This window comes from Lemur catta, chromosome 9, assembly GCF_020740605.2.
Source record: "Lemur catta isolate mLemCat1 chromosome 9, mLemCat1.pri, whole genome shotgun sequence".
NCBI classification, from domain to species: Eukaryota; Metazoa; Chordata; class Mammalia; order Primates; family Lemuridae; genus Lemur; species Lemur catta.
The window spans coordinates 80,066,924-80,084,688 of record NC_059136.1 but is presented as its reverse complement, the minus strand read 5'-3'; the positions used below and the strand labels follow the sequence as shown (position 1 = coordinate 80,084,688).

General features: G+C 35.0%; 1 protein-coding gene and 1 non-coding gene across 4 annotated transcripts in view; one reads left to right on the top strand and one right to left on the bottom strand.

Annotated features, from left to right (window-relative positions):
* The window catches only part of TERF1 (telomeric repeat binding factor 1), a 41,800-nt gene that overhangs the window by 11,803 nt on the left and 12,232 nt on the right, over positions 1–17,765 (top strand). Inside the window, exons 3-8 of one of the 3 annotated variants that reach the window (XM_045560638.1) lie at positions 921–1,042; positions 2,529–2,615; positions 6,607–6,756; positions 7,864–7,976; positions 11,309–11,368; positions 12,959–13,053. In XM_045560638.1, coding sequence (XP_045416594.1) covers positions 921–1,042; positions 2,529–2,615; positions 6,607–6,756; positions 7,864–7,976; positions 11,309–11,368; positions 12,959–13,053 — 627 coding nt within the window. The remainder of the gene's footprint in view (positions 1–920; positions 1,043–2,528; positions 2,616–6,606; positions 6,757–7,863; positions 7,977–11,308; positions 11,369–12,958; positions 13,054–17,765) is intronic. The other 2 variants (XM_045560639.1, XM_045560641.1) reach the window with 2 other exon arrangements.
* LOC123645468 lies at positions 7,303–7,436 on the bottom strand. The gene has a single exon (XR_006737583.1). It is a non-coding gene; the product is annotated as a small nucleolar RNA SNORA64/SNORA10 family (small nucleolar RNA).

Below are 17,765 nucleotides of genomic sequence, written 5' to 3'. Positions count from 1 at the left end.
GAATGAATTGTTGATTATAGGTGCAAGACATGTAAGACATACATAGTGAACATTCTTTTTGGGTTTTTTTTTGAGACAGAGTCTCACTCTGTTGCCCGGGCTAGAGTGCCATGGCGTCAGCCTAGTTCACAGCAACCTCAAACTCCTGGGCTTAAGCGATCCTTCTGCCTCAGCCTCCCAAGTAGCTGGGACTACAGGCATGCACCACCATGCCCGGATAATTTTTTTTTGTAGATATTTTTAGTTGTCCATCTAATTTCTTTCTGTTTTTAGTAGAGATGGGCTCTGGCTCTTGCTCAGGCTGGTCTCAAACTCCTGAGCTCAAATGATCCTCCCGCGTGTGAGCCACCATGCCCAGCCCATAGTGAACACTCTTGAGTGCCGGATTAAGTTGTTTGTAATTTGCTCATTAGTTATGAGCTGTTGTGAGTCTTTGTTCAGAATAGCTTCATCAAAATTGTTTTAGGAAAACTTAAAAGTGTCTCATTAAATATTATCTCATTAAATAGTCACATAAATCCTGTGGGATAATATTTATTGTCACCATTTTACGGGTGAGAAAACTGAGGTTCTATCTTGAAGATTGTCGTAGTGCAGTGAGACTTACAAACCATTTAAGAATTCTGTTATTGTGACACCTGATGTAAAATACAGTTTAATTTAGTCCTTAAAATCAATATTTTAGTAAAGAAAAGCTTCAAATGTTTTATAATCTTGTCAAGCTTGTTTCCAGTTGAAATTGATTAATGAGCAAATTAACTTAGAAAATCAAATCACTTCTCTAAACTGGTATATATGAGAACAGTGCTGGGCACATAGTTTATACTTAGTAAATATTTAAAGGAATGCATTTTTAAAAAACGACAAAGTAAGGTTCTATTTAGCTTTCTAAGTTACTTATTTTTGTTCCGTTTTAAAAGATGCACAGTTTGAAAGTGATGAACGAATTACACCCTTGGAATCAGCCCTGATGATTTGGGATTTAATTGAAAAGGAAGATGACAAACTTCATGAAGAAATACACAATTTAATTAAAGTTCAGGTATGGGTATTAATTTGTGCTTATAATTATTACTTTGCTAGACAATAAAACCATTTAACATCCAAAACAAATTAAGAGAAACCTAGTGGAAGTTGGACAGTAGTAAAATTCAGTATAATCTTTTTCTCTAGAAATTTGAGCTTTGGTTTATAGTCTTGACATGAGTGGGGCTGAAACTTAATGTTTCATACTTAGATGTATATTGCCCCCTTGATGCGAAAAATATACTGCATCTATTTAAAGATCAAGCAACCTTCAAAAACGCAGGATTTGTGCTCTCCCAATTTCTATTTAAAGATTATAAATATGAAAAAAAGATAATATTTGTAATCAGTAAGTTTTATAGTTTTATGATCAAGAATGTGTAAAATTTTAACCAGGTAAAGAGAATTTTAGTGGACTATTTAAGAGTGAGAAGCCGAAAACGTCACTCAAAGATATAATAGCAGGGAAAATGTTTTGCTGCTAGCAGTCAAAGCAAATATTAGTTTATGTAACTTTCTTAGTTAAATAAACTCATTTGTTTAGAATTTTAAAACACTTTTTATGGGTTGCATGGAAGAGAAAACCCAGGTGGTTCCTCATCTTCCCAAGAATTAATGTGACTTTCAAGTAGAATTAGGACCTGAAGAGAAGAGAATGAGCAGACAAATGACTACCTCTTTTAAGAATTCGACCCAGGGCAAAAAGATTTATCATGTTATCTTAATTTGGGGGGGCTCTAGAGGAAGCAGGCCATTGTTAATATGCTACTATAAGTTGAATGGATAAAAACAGTTTATAGCAAACATTTCATATATCACTTACTATTTGCCAGGCACTGTTATAAGCACTTTCACATATAACTCTTTAATCCTTATAACAATTCTATGAAATAGGTACTATTTTTACACCATTTTACATATAAGGAAACTGAGGCACCAAGTAGTTAAGTAGCTTGCCAAGTTTACATAGCTACCCAGATGGTAATCGTGGTCCCATATTGTGCCACATACAGTATCAGAAAGCCAGTGTGTAAAATCATTCAAAAGCATCTAGCTTCTATGTTTCTGTTAGTGATTTTCCAGGGATCCTAACTAGCAGATTTTATATATCCTAATCATCATAAATACCATCTACCTCCTCTCTCATTTCCCTTTTTACTCAAAATTAATATTTAAGTGGGTCCTGAATGTATATAGTATAGCTTCTAATTTATTTTTTAACGCCTGCTATTAATTTGTCCTAAATTAGAGATAGAATGCTGAGCATTTATTAGTAAATACGTGTCAACATGCATGGGACCAATGAAAAATTTTCATGTCTTTTCAAGTCATAGTTACTTCATTTTGAAAAAAGTATATTATTTATCAAATCAAAATTATGAAATTATGAAAATGTTTTAAATGAGGTATTTTAGACTTATCCTAGTTATTTCAATAATTAAACAGTTATTAGATATTTTAAAAAGCAGTCTAAGGTATGTATGTGTCACTTTCTCTTTTAGGCTATAGCTGTGTGTATGGAAAATGGCAATTTTAAGGAAGCAGAAGAAGTTTTTGAAAGAATATTTGGTGACCAAGATTCTTACATGGTAATTGTTTAAATTAAAGCCATAGAATTTTAGCACTGTTTATATGGAATGAGGAAAACTGAAAGAAAATTGGAGGAGAAAAGGAATGCTTTATCTTATAAACAGTATGTTAAAATATTGTGCAAAAGAAATAATAGTGCAAATCACATATGTGATTTAAAATTTTCTAGTAGCCATATTAAAGTAGAAGGAACAGGTGAAACTAATTTTAATAACATTTTATTTAACCCAATGCTGTTGTCTCTCACTATTCATGGGAGATTGGTTTCAGGACACCCAAGGATACCAAAACCTGTGGATACTCAAGTCTCTTACTTAAAATGGCATAGTATTTGCATATAACATGCACATCCTTCTATATTTTTTAAATCATCTCTAGATTACTTATAATACCTAATGCAAGGTAAATGCTATGTAAATAATTGTACTGTACTGTTTAGGGAATAAGGACAAGGGAAAAAGGCTTACATGTTCATTACAGATACTTATTTTTAGTTAAATATTTTTTATCTGCCATTGGTTAAATACACATATGTAGAACCCATTGATATGAAGGGCTGATTATATATTAAAAAAATTTATTTTAACATTTAATGAATATAAAAATTGAGATATTTTACATTCTCTTTTTGTTTTCAAAATCTAGTGTGTATTTTATACTTGTGGAACATCCAAATTCAGACTATCCACATTTCAAGGGCTCAGTAGCCACATGTAGCTACTAGCCACCGTATTGGGCAGGTATAGAAGAAAATGTTACAACTTGGCTTATTTTTCTGAATGGTTCTTATGTGATCATTGTTAGTTTTTATGTGTGTGGAATATTAAAGTCAATGGATCTTACCTTTTTAAATATTAAAAACAAAGTGTTACTGGAGTGAATTAAGCTTATTCAAAGGAAGAAAAGATTTTTTTTTACATTTTTTAATGAGTTTTTTTTAAGAGATGGAGTCTTGCTATGTTGCCCAGGCTGGCCTCAAACTCCTGGGCTTAAAGGATCTTCCCACCTCAGCGTCTCAAGTAGGACTTTTTTTTTTTTTAATGAGATAGAGTCTCAGTCTGTTGCCAGGGCTACAGTGCAGTGTAGCTCACTACAGCCTCATAGCTCACTGCAGCCTCAAATTCCTGGGCTCTTTCACTGTGTTCCAGGCTTTAAAAAAACAAACAAAAAACTCATAGGCTCAAGCAATCAGCCTCCCAAGTAGACTACAGGTGCACATCAGTGTGCCCAACTAATTTTTTCTGTCTTTTGTGGAGACGGGTTCTTGCTATGTTGCTCAGTTTGGTCTTGAACTCCTGGCCTCAAGCAATCCTCCCACCTCAGTCTCTCAAAGTGCTGAGATTACAGGCATGAGCCACTGTACCCAGCCAGGGTAGAACTTTTTAATGAACTTTTTATTGAACAATAGTATACCCCTAGCAGAGTACATGCCACAAGTATGTAAGTAAGTGCATTTTCAGTAAAGGAGCATATCTGTGTGACAGGGCTCTAGATCAAGAAACAGAACCTCAATAACACCCTCCAGTCACTTGAAAAAGTGGTTACCTTTTCAAGGGTAACCACTGTCCTGACTTGTACCTCCCAAGACTGGTTTTACTTGGTCCTGAATTTATATAATGGAATTATAGCAAGTTTATATTTGTAAGATTGATTCATGTTGTTGCTTATAACAATAGTTTGTTCATTCTCATTGTTTCATTGTATAAATATACAATTATTTATTTATTTATCCATTCTGTTGTTGGTGGACATTTCAGTTATTTCCAGTTTTGGGCGGTAACATCCTTTTTTTTTTTTTTAAAGATGCAGTTGTACTCAGAAGAAGTAACATCCTTTTACATGTTTTTTGTAGAACAAATGTATGCATTTCTATTGGATATATTAGATATATACTTAGAAATAGAATTGATGAGGCATAAGATATGCACGTATTCAGTTTTAGTAGATACTGCCAAACAGTTTTCTGAAGTAGTTATGTCAATACCTCCAGTAGTGTGGGAGAGTTCCAGTGGCTCCATAGACCTTATATCTGTGGTTTTCATTTTAGCCATTCTGGCAAATATGTAGTGCTGTCACATTGGGTTTTAATTTCTATTTCCCTAATGACTAGTAAGTTTGAGCTCCTTTTGATATGCTAGTAAATAGGGTTGAGGGATGACCGCCTTAATCTAATAAGGGATTGGGCCTGGTTGAGAGTAGGTTCCAATTTTGGTAAGGCTTTGTCTGTCTCTAACTTGACCCTCTTCCTAGGGTATAACCCTCCAGAAATGTCAGCTGGTAACCTGATATGTATTTTAGGTTTGCTGCCCTTATATTTTTTCCTTAGCACTATGAAACTACTGAAAACTCCATTCTGTTTGTACCTCAAAGAATAGGAAAACTATGGCCGGTGAATGTTAAGAGGTTAAGAGAAAGTGCTTAACCTCACTAGTATTAGTCATCAGGGCAATACTAAGTTTTTATTTATCTATACACACACATACACTTCTAGGGTAAATACATATATATATGTACACACACACATATATTTCTTTAATGGACTGGACTGTAGTAGACATGGACCAAGTAATAATATTGAAACACCATTTCCCATCCCTCAGATTGGTATCAGATAGAATGTCTTAGAATACTAACCATTGTCTAAAAAAGTCAAATGATTAGACTGCCTTAGACTGGCTGCTATAACTTCCTCTCAGGAGTATAAATTGGTACTTAAACTTTGAAAAGCATTTTAAGAAAATCTGTAAGCATGCCTTCTACCTAGCAATTCTACTTCTAGGTAATACCCTAGAATAGGTGTTTTCCCTTTTATTGCACATTTTAAAATCCACAAAGCTTTAAAGAGAAAAACAAAAAACTCAGGTCTCCCTGAGACAATAAGGTCTGGCATTGAGCCTGAGAATCTTTTTAAAGTTATGTAGCTTTTATTGTGCAGCCAGCATTCAAAGAACTACTGTCCAAGAAAAACTTGTACTATGCACAAGAAGATGTGTAGAAAAATGTTTAAGAACATTGCAGTAATAGCAAATAGCCTAAGTCCTTCAACAGACTGGAAGGATGGATGAATAAGTGATATTTTTCATCAATGTAATACTATACAACAGTGAAAATAACTAGTCCTACAAATGTCAAATCAGCATGGGTAAACATAGAGTTGAGTAAAATACAGCAAGTTTCATAAGAAAACACATATTATGATACCATTTGTATAAGGTTAAAACCATGCTAAGCAATACTACATATTATTAATATATACATATGTAGTACAAGTAAAGAAATTCATGGGAATGGCATATTCTAAATTCAGAGTAATGGTTAAGTGAGAGGGAAGGGGATACAATCAGATCATGGTAGTAAATGGGGGCTTTAACTGTATTGATAACCTTTTTTAATTTCTTTTACTGGGTAGGGAACACTCAGGTTCATAATATTCTTTTTATTTTGTGTATGTCTGAAATATAAAATATTTAAAAAAATCATGAGTGGCCAAAAAAGTCAGAAAAAAATACATTGGTGGGCCATTTAAAATAGAATTTTAAAAATCTCTTAATTGTGTCTCTTAGAGTACATAAACTGTGTTTTTCTTTTTTTTAAGAAATAGTGTCTTACTCTGTTGCCCTGGGTAGAGTGCAGTGGCGTCATCATAGCTCACTGCAACCTCAAATTCCTGGGCTCAAGTGATCTTCTTTCTTCAGTCTCCTGAGTACCTGGGGCAACAGGCGTGTGCCAGGACACCCAGCTAATTTTTCTGTTTTTAGTAGAGACAGGGTCTTGCTCTTGATCAGGCTGCTCTTGAACTCCTGAGCTCAAGCGATCCTCCTGCCTCGGCCTCCCGGAGTGCTAGGATTATAGGTGTGAGCCACTGCACCCAGCCCAATGTTTTCAGTTATGACAAATTATGTAATGTATGACAAAATTTCTTGTGTTTACAATTTTATTTGTGTGATTTATGTTAATATATTTCTTAATATATATTCTGTTTTCTTTTAGCCTTTAAAAAGGAAATTGCTTATGATAATCTCTCAGAAAGATACATTCCATTCCTTTTTTCAACACTTGAGCTTCAACCACATGATGGAAAAAATTAAGACTTATGTGAATCATGTGCTAAATGAAAAGTCATCAACCTTTCTAATGAAGGTATACATATTATTTCAGATTGACTCTAATAACAGACTTAAGAGAAATTGTTACAGTAAAGGAGAATACTTGAAATAGAAATCCTTAAAAACTAATCAGAATTTTGTCTAGTGGTTTTGTAATAGAATATGATAAAATGTTACAATTAGGGAACCTAATTAAAGGGCTTATGGGTGATTTTTGTAGCATTTTTGCAACTTTTCAAAATTAGAGTTGGGGAAATTTTTCAAAATAAAAAGTTGAGGGGAAAACTTAGAATGAATTAAGAAAAAGAAGAAAACACAAAATTTAGTTTTAATTTAAGTAAATTTTAAACATTTTTTGGGGGAAAGTAAAATTGGATTAAAAGAATCTTCTAAAATTTTTTTCTTTTTAAATGAAAATAAAAACAGGGACAAATAATTAGCAACACCAATTAATTTAAAAACAAAACTCTATTCCTGTTCAAAATGCATAACCTGAATCTAATTACACGGAAACATCATAGAAAAACAAATTGAAAGATATCCTGCAACATGATTGGCCTGTATTCTTTTTTTCCCCAGGACCTGTTGTACCCCTCAAGGAAAGAGAGGCTACTGTAAGGCCAATCTGAGGTCCCAAGGAGATCTTTTCTCTTTCTCCCCATTATGAAAGTCACATAGATAAAGCCAAGTATGACTATGCAGAATTGAGAGAGTTAAATTTTTTTAAATAACATTTTATTCCCTGTCCTGGCTTCAAAAAGTTTTAAGTTAATATGTTGTTATAGTGGAGTATCTGATTGATTTGAGGTAGTTTTATTTCAAAATATCTGGAAGTTTTAATTGAATTTTTTTAAGTAGCATCTTAAAATTGCCTAGAAAGCATTGTATCTGTCAAATATATTTACAAGCAAAGAACCTCTTCCTAATGCTCATAAACCAAGCAGGTGGCTAAAGTAGCTGCTGGTGGTATCATAATTATTAGTGAAAATAACAACACAGTGTCCTTCATTGGTCTGTGAGCAGATACTTTGGCTATGACTATCAAAGAATTAGAAGGCTTAATTTTATGCTATTTGTTTAAAATGGCTTAATGCATTTCTTCCTATCTCCCCCACCCCTTCCACACACACCCTTTTTTAAGGCAGCAGCAAAAGTAGTGGAAAGTAAAAGAACAAGGACAGTAATTTCTCAAGATAAATCTAATGGTAATGATACTGAAATGGAAACTGAAGCTAATTTGTATGCAAGAAAAAGGTTTGTAAATTCATTTAGTAATATACTGTTTGTCTTTTGAATGTTCTGTCTTTATCTAAAAGTGATGCCAGTGAGCCTGTATTATTAAAAATAACTTGAGTAGTGGGTATCTCACTGATGATTAATGTTGGGATATTTGGAGTACTATACAGTTATTTTATGACCTATGCAAATTATGTATGCTAAGCAAAAATAGTGAAAAAACATTATCGTTTAAATAATGTGGGTAATTTCATTTACCACTCTCACTGAGGGTGTGCTCAGGAATGAGGATGAGGTTGTAAACCTGAATGGTCTGTGCCCCTTAATTGTTCTCAGATTCCACATGTCCTCGTTATGTGCCTCATTCTGTTTCACTGTACTAAGAGTTAATTCTAGGTTTTTAAGATAGTGATATTCATGTATATTCTCTAAGGGTAAGCTGACCGGATTTGCTCTAGTGCTGGAAGGAAATAGGTTGTGTTGGTCCCATATACTGAGAAACATTAGTTCAGTCTCCAAATTTATTTTTTTCTTTAGGGATTTTTCAAGAATGATCTTTACTTTTGCTTTAGAAACTAACCCTATTAAGGAAGATACGACTCTATTATTATAAAGATCTTCTTTTCTATTGAACCCATGGTCTGTTCCCTGTTATTCCACTCTTAACCCAAAGTCAGATCCCTGTGGTCTCTGGGTGGATGTATTTGGCAATGGATGTAATATTATTGTTTCTTCTTGGGACCATGACTTGAGTGCTGCAGGGACCCCATCTTAACTACTTACTTAGAGGTGGGGATTGGTGTCAAACTTGGATTGAAGCTCAGTAGTCCCTCCTTTTGTTCCTCCCTTTGAGTGCATGACCTCCTCCCTGGTATATCTCCCCCAAAGGCTGTACCCAGAGTCTTATTTTTTTCTAAAGCCCATTTTGAGAAGTAGAGATTCAGTTTTTATTGGCTCGGTTGCTGCATTTTGTTTAGGAAATCAAAGTTTAATGATACTGAGGCCCCCACTACATTGTGGTAAAACCAAACCATACTGCTCAGTGTAATACTGCTATAAGATAAAAACTTACACCATGGTTCTTACAGATAATGAGCACATTTGCTAGTACTCTCCTTATGTCATACCACCCGCTTATTTCAAATGCTCTCCTAGACACAGACACAGTGCAATCAGTGTGTGTAAAACAGAACTCTCATAGTCTCATCTGCCACTCTGCACCCTGAAACTTTCCTCCCGGACCTTGCATAACCAGTTGTCTCTCCAAGTATTGAGAATCCCATCTCAGAAATGCTTCTCCAATCCATTCTTATCATTTCTATCCTAGATTATTTCATAGCTTTGTACCACACAAATCTCTCCTTGACATAACTTCCAGAGTTAGCTTCCACAAAAATAAATCTGTTTAGATCACTTTCCAGCTTAAAAACTTCTTGGCTCATGTTTCCTACTAGATGAATCAGAATATATTGGCATGGCTTACAAAGCCGTACATAGTCGTGTTCTATTTTTTTTTTCATATAAAATCTCATCCCTAAACATTAACCCCTCCCTGCCCACATACATGGTACTTTCTGGCAACACAGAATTACTCCCTGATCTTAAAATACCCTTGCTTAGTTCCTTCTATTTTGAATTCTCATCTTTTTATTCTCTCCAAGGCAAGCTCTTATTTGCCATTCAAAGTCTACCTCATAGATCACCTATGTGAAGTGTTGCCTGGCTCTCTGATCAGAGTTGTCACTTGTATGCTCTCATAGCACCAAGTCATAACTCTCTAAAAGGACTTGTCTTGAATAGTAACTTGTCTGTTCACCTGTCTATATCTCTCACTAGATTAGAATTCTTTGAAGGTTCTTAATTACCTTTGAAGCATCTTAATTAGCTTGGTAGCCATGTGCCTTGTTCATTACCATGCATACATTAGAATTTGTAGTGCAATAGTTACAGGAACCAAAACCAAAACTAGAGCCAGGGTAAAGATCAAGAATCAAGCAAATATCAAAACCATCCTGGAAGCAGAACTGGGGCAAATAAAACATGAAATCACCAGTATCAGGACAGCAACCAATAGGATGCAAGTGAAGTAAGCATAGAATCAGAAGTGTGATTGTTTTGCCAGAATGGTATAAAATAAAAAAAAGGGGGGGAGGGGAGGGAATGTGATTGTGAGGGTCAGACAAATGCTGGAAAAATTAAAACCCTCAGGTTATCAAGACTAGACAAAATAAATAGTGTGCTCTGATAGAGCTTATACAGTTGTCCCTCAGTATCCTAGGGGGATTGATTCCAGAAATGTGCTATTTGCATATAACATGTACTTCTTCCCATGTACTTTTTTTTTTTTTTTTTTTTGAGACAGAGTCTCACTTTGTTACCCGGGCTAGAGTGAGTGCCGTGGCATCAGCCTAGCTCACAGCAACCTCAAACTCCTGGGCTTAAGCGATCCTACTGCCTCAGCCTCCCGAGTAGCTGGGACTACAGGCATGAGCCACCATGCCCGGCTAATTTTTTTTGTATATATATTTTTAGTTGGCCAGATAATTTCTTTCTATTTTTAGTAGAGACGAGGTCTCACTCTTGCTCAGGCTGGTCTCGAACTCCTGACCTCGAGCGATCCACTCGCCTCGGCCTCCCAGAGCTAGGATTACAGGCGTGAGCCACCGCGCCCGGCCTACCATGTACTTTAAATCATCTCTAGATTACTTATAATACCCAATACAATGCTGAAGGAATTGAGATGGATAGCTTCATGGAGATGTTAGTATTGAGCAGGACATTGAAGGATGGTTAAGCTTGTTATAGATGGATGGAAGAGCAAATATCATTTTAGGAGAGAGGACTAGTACCAGTGAAAGCGTGGAGGTGTAAGTGGTCATGCTGTGTCTGTGGAAGCTGTTGTAACTACAGCAAAGGGGAATTTATTCAATTCCCAGAAGTTCCATTGGAGACTGTGGGGAGGATAATAAATTAAAATTGAACTCACCAAATTATATACATTAAACACGTGTAGTGTTTTTTGTATATCAGTTATACCACAGTAAAGCTGTTTAAAAAAAACTTGAATTCATGGGAATAAAGAGCCATGGAAGAGTTTTTGAAAGAGTGTTATTATGAATGCTTGACTACAGCATTAACTATGCTTAACTTATATTTGGAGAAGCTTGATTTAATATCTCTTATAAGCACATCTGTGCAAAAATTAGCCATGTTGTAATGCACTATGTTTCAGAGTTTCTTTCCAAAGATATTTTTTGTAAATTAAAATATGACTTGGACTATATGGAAAGTACTATCCTTAAGAAAGTTTCTTTTGTTTACATTCTTACAAATTTTTTCTTCTTTTAAAGTGTTAGTGACAAACAGTCTGCCGTAACTGAATCCTTAGAGGGTACAGTATCCTTATTGAGGTGAAGTAAATTGACATTTTCTTCTCTTTCAAATCTTTGATTGAAGCAATTCATGCAGACCTAAATATGTTTTAATAATTACCACACAAATGATATGATTTAAAGAATATTGCAGGGTCCTACTTAATAATAGGTGTTCAAGACCCTGACATACCTTGAATTTTAAAGTGCAGAGATCTGCTCCTGGGACCCGGGGTTGTTTCACATTGTTTCTACAAGGCCATTATTGGAGTACACGTATAGGGAATACATAAGATTAAAGCAGATGTTTAGTAAACTCTTGCTTTATCATAGAAACAAAATTATATTGCTGGGGCAGGAAAGGGATGGGGGGTACATTTCTGATGAATGTCCCAAATTTCAATTTATTAAATTATTTGAAAAACCGAATTTGATCTATTAGGAATGCTGTTACAGACAATATATGTCCAGAGAGCAGATATTCTGCATGAGTAATTTTGAAGATAGGGCAGTTGGGACCACGAGTGGAACAGGGGGCGGGTGCAGCTGACTTGGTGTGGAGGAGGTCACTGGACTTGAGAAATTGAGAGGCCAGGATGTTATATGAGTTGTCCACGATAACACTGAAATAGTTCATTTATAGCAGCACTTAGGTGTAAAGACAGATCTGTGAATGATGGGAAGTGTTTGGAAGGATAGTGAATGGCTATGAGGCATAATAGAAGGTGATATACCTCAGTGGCATGAATCCTCAAGGGCTGAGGTTTCTATGGAAGCAAGATTCTGAAAGTGGCATTCATTGGGAAATGAAAACTACCACCTTTGGGTTTTGGAGGGTGGAAGATTAAATCAGTCTCTATTTGAAAATGCCACAAAAGAGAGAAATGTTGTCCTTGGTGGGGAGAGCTAGATTTTACACAAGGCAAAGAGGTAGAGGAACTGAAGAATGGCATCCAGAAAGCAGAATAGGAAGTTTTGGGAGGGAGGGAGCCAGAGAGAGAAGAGGGAAAGCACTAGCTGGTGAATACTTGTAGGAATAAAAGAATAGCTAAAAGAACCTATATTTTAGGTAGAGATAATTGATGTAGCTTCCGAAGCCTAGGCAAGCTGCCTTTTGAGTCTTAGTTTTCTACTTAATAAAATTAGAATAACACCAGCTTTGCGATGTTGTCAAAATTATGCCACATCCTGTAATTCCAAACAGCCTTACCTTTCAAAAAAGTTCTTTTTGGAAACTATGAAGGTAATCAAGTGATCTCTGCCATCATGTAAAGGAATTTTCAAATTTCTCTTTGGGGAAATGAACTTAGAAGCCACAGGAGAGAATGAAGGTTAATACTTTGTAATTTGAAGTTTTTTTCTCTTGATCTGTCTAATTGGAAGGCCAAGAGAGTCTTGATTTCTGAGTAGATGACGTGGAGAAAATAAGAGATGGGAGGGAAGGAAACTGACAATAGAAATTTTAAGAGGCCAAAGGTTACAGTGGGCACTAGCAAGAAGAACACCAAAAGAAGTGGGCCAAAGTATTATAGAACATCCTAGAACAGATTTAAGACAAATTATCTAACTTGTTTTCATAGCTTTACTAATCTTTCTGGAACCAGTCACAAGCTTTCATGTTTTATTTAGATCTCACAAGAATCTCTTCTTACCTAAGTTGAAACATGGAAGCCAGCAACAAGACCTTAAAAATAAGAAAGAAGAAAGAGTGGGAACTTTTCAAAGTGAGTGCTCATATTACAATTTTATAAGTGGAGAGGTGATGTGTCTTCAAACAATACAACTGTTGACCTTACCACTACAACACAAAAACACACACTTCAGAAAACTGAAACACAGGCCTGTAATCCTAGCACTCTGGGAGGCCGAGGTGAGAGGATCACTTGAGCTCAGGAGTTCGAGACCAGCCTGAGCAAGAGCAAGACCCTGTCTCTACTAAAAATAGAAAAAAAATTAGCCAGGCAACTAAAAATAGAAACAAAAATTAGCCAAGTGTGGTGGCAAGCACCTGTAGTCCCAGCTACTTGGGAAGCTGAGGCAGGAGGATCACTTGAGCCCAGGAGCTTGAGGTTGCTGTGAGCTAGGCTGACGCCACGGCACTCTAGCCCAGGCAACAGAGCCAGACTGTCTCCAAAAAAAATGAAAGACTAAAGCACGAAGAAGTTAAATGTCTTGACTCATAAAGTTAATTAAGTTGGTGATTAATTTAGAAGGTTAGGTATTCTAACTGGCTAGCTTAGAGTTCTACCTTAACTGTATTTGGTTACTTCAAATATAGTCATGTGCTGCATGACAGTGTTTTAGTAATTCATTAATAGTGATGCTGCATATATGATACCAGCTCCATAAGAATATAATGGAACATGTATAGAAATCTGATATATGGTGCTTGATATTGGCATTGCAGATCAAGTAGGGGAAATGATTGCTATTCAGTAATGGTACTGGGACACCATTACTGGTTTTCCATATTCAAAAAATAAATATACCACCTAGGTTTGTGTAAGTGCACTCTGTGATGTTCACAATGAAATCACCTAACAATGCATTTCTCAGAACACATCCTTGTCATTAAGCAATGCAGGACTATGGTTATTTTTCTGAAACATAAATACAGTTGATTCTCATTATTCATAGTAGTTAGGTTCTGTAAAGTCTGAGAGCATTGAATTAGCAGATACTAAATCATTACTCCTAGGAGAAATACAGGGTTAGGTTCCTGTGAGCCTCCGGTCACAGCATTTTTGTGAACTGATCAATACATAACCTTGTTTTATGTGTGTTTCTATTTAAAGATACTTTAATATACATGGTTGACTCTTTAATATTGAATCACTGCCAACAGCACTGTATAACTCAGGCCTGAATGAAGCTTATGGAACACATATATTTTCTCTGTAAAAATACCACCTCTTGTACTTAGGAACACTAGACAGAACTTCAGTGCTACACGTGGGGGCCATTTGGAACAGTAACAGCGCCAACAAGAAGCACAAAAATGCAAAAAATCTGTCACTAAATAAACCATGAAAAAGATGCATGTTTTTAGTATGAGAGTTGAAAACAAGACAGAGTGTTACCTTGTTTCATCTCAGCTGTGGGTGTGTGCATCTGGCAACTTAAAATTCTTCATTGCTTTTCATATGCCCATCAGTGACCCCTCAGAGTGCTATATTGATTTTGGAGCTGGACAAATTTTAGTGAGTAGATGAACTTGCATACAGAATCCATGAATTATTAGAATGACTATATATAGAATCTGTATACTCTTTATTGCATTTAAACTTTGTTATTTTATAAAAAGGCATTGCTGAATTAAAAAAAAAAATACCCAAAAAAGAAAAAAAGCTTCTTAAGAGCAGTCCGTAATTAGTTTCAATTATAATTTTATTACAAGTTCTATCTTAAGTATATATTCATTTAACAACTGTTAAATTGTTACTGGCCCTGCATTAATATCCTAGGTACAGTACAAATGTAGGGATTTTTAAACTTTATAGATCCAAACCTAAATACTTTTAGATCAGAATAAAATAATAGGTATAATAAAATTAGTTTTATTTTATACTCACAAGGTACCAACTTGATGCCAGGCACGTAGTAGGTCTTCAGTAAATATTACTGAATAAATTTATTCATAACTGATGGCTGATGATATGTGCACTATTAGCTAATATTTGTAAATACAGTTCTGAAACATTTACATTCATAGGTATTGTTCTCACTCTCATTTTAAAAATGAGAAAGCTGAAGCTCTTAAGTTATTTGCCTAATGTTGGAATTCCAAAATTGGTTTTCTACATCTATTGCTGCAAGACAGCTGGAAATCATAATTCTAAACTAGAATAATGTGAGTATTTTTCTGGACTTACAATTTCATAGTACAAAATTCAAAGAAAAAGAAACATCAACTTGTTTATGTTCCAGGTAGTGTATCAGTAGTTCAACTTTGAGAGCAGCTTGACAACTACTTGACATCAAGTAGAGCAGCTTGACATTGACTGTAGTCATTGAGCCTAGAAAGTCTTCTGAGTTTTAGCACATTTAACTTTTTATTAGATGTCAGTAACATGTACATTTTTTAAAAATTCAATTGACCTAAATGGCACCTAGGTGTCCTGTCTTTATAATTAGATAATATTCGCTTTGTTTGTGCTAAACCTTTTTTTCAAAAATTTTTTTCCAAAAACAAATTTTTATTTTGTAAAATTGGCATGTGCTTGGGGAAAATCAAGTAATTCAGAAAAATTGAAAGTATAAACCAAATCACCCAAATTCCTTCTCTGCAGAAAAACTCACTGGCATTTAGCAAAATTATGATTAATATTAGAGTTAAAAGTTTTTTATATGTAAACTCATTTAATCCTCAAAACAATCTTAGGAGATCAGTGCTTTCTTATCATCCTCATTTTACAGATGAGGAAGCTGAGACAAAAAGAAGTAAGATGCTTTCAGTCACATAGTATGTGAAGGGAACCAGAGCTAGGATTAGAAATCAGACCCTCTTATTCCAGAGCCCATTGCTAAACGGACTGCCTCAATAGAACAATAGATAGATTCAAAGCAAATAAAATAAAAATTTAGAAAAATGTGATTGTTACATGTATTACTTGAAAATATATTTACATTTAATTTTTAAAAAGTAAACTGAAGGATTCAATGAATTTCAGATAAATGTTTCACAAGAAATAGTATCAGTAACCTATATTACCCCTCCAAAATAATGAAATGTTTTTCTTAATACCTGGGGAGGGGGAATGAAATGCTTTGAGAGGTTGGATCTGGTTTCTTCCGTATCTTTATACTGTTGATTGATTTGATTTTGGCAAAAATCTATCCCACCAATCCCTAGTTTTTCTGAGTTATTTTTTATGTAATCAAGGTTTGTAGCATTGCTTTCTAGCTATAATTCCCATAGTTTAATTTTTATTTAAATTGATGTATTGTTCATAACTAGTCCTTTGGCCAGAATTCCCCAGAATTCTCTCATTCGTTTGCTCTTCATTTTGACTTATTAAATATTTCTTGGTTTGGCTGGATTTTTTTCAAAGAAAGCCTTAAAGGCACTATAATTTCTAAACGTTTGTATGCAGAAGAATGTCTACTCTTTTTTGCTTAAAAGGAAATTTGATTAAATATAATATTCTTTGGAAATATTTTGATGTCACAACTTTGCAAATATTGCTCCATTTTCTGATTTTGAATGCTGCTGTGGGGAAGTCTGACATTAACCTGACCTTTCCCCCCTTTGTATGAGTTGCTTTTTCTTTGTACATGGTCAGATTTTTCTAATATGTGCATGTAATACTGTAAATCCCTCTTTAATTACTGCTTTAGTTGTATACTACACTTTTGATGTTGGATTTCAATTCAAAATATTTTTTCATTTCCCTTGAGACTTTCTAGTTGATGTATGGGCTATTTAGAAATTGTCTGTTTAATTTCTAAATATCTTTTTGTTGTTGCTTTTCAGTTTCTGTTTCAGTATAAGAATACACTTTGTGTAATTTTTCTAAATTTAAGATTGGTTTGTAGCCCACAGGATGGTCTATCTTGGTGATTGTGGATGTGCACTTAAGAAGAATTTGAGTTCTGCTATTGTTGAAAATGTTTTAATTAGGTCAAGTTGCTAATAGTGTTGGTCAGGTGCTTTATATCCTTACTCATTTCCTGTCTACTTTTCTGCCAATTACTGAGGGAGAAGTGATAAAATCTCCAACTGTGATTTTTTTTTTTTGTTTTTTTTGAGACAGAATTCTCTCTGTTCCCCGGTCTAGAGTACCATGGTGTCAGCCTAGCTCACAACAACCTCAAACTCCTGGGCTCAAGCGATGCTCCTGCCTCAGCCTCCCAAGTAGCTGGGACTATAGGCATGCACCACCATGCCTGGCTAATTTTTTCTATTTTTAGTTGTTTGGCTAATTTTTTCTGTTTTTTTACTAGAGACAGGGTCTTGCCCTTGCTCAGGCTGATCTCGAACTCCTGAGCTCAAGTGATCCTCCCACCTCGGCTCCCAGAATACTAGGATTACAGGCATGAGCTACCACGCCTGGCCTCCAATTATGATCTTGAATTTGTCTATTAATATATTAATGCATTTATCTATGTTAATTTATTAGTTCTCTTTTGCTTTTTTAGTCCTTTAGCACCTGTTGGAACAATTCTCTCAATATTAAAATCTCTTTGTTCATGGCTAATTTGAGTTCCATTTTCCTGACCAGAGCCTACGTAGTACATATATCAAGTTTCCATATATGTTTAGGTCTCTTGGTCTACTCCTGCAACAATACCATATTGTCTCAATTACTATAGTTTTGTAATAATAACTTAATATGTTGTAGGGCAGTCTTATTCTTCACCAAGAGTATCTTGACTGTTCTTGGTATTTTGGTCTTCCATTGTGTTAGGAAAAAAAACCTGACTAGAGGATTATAGG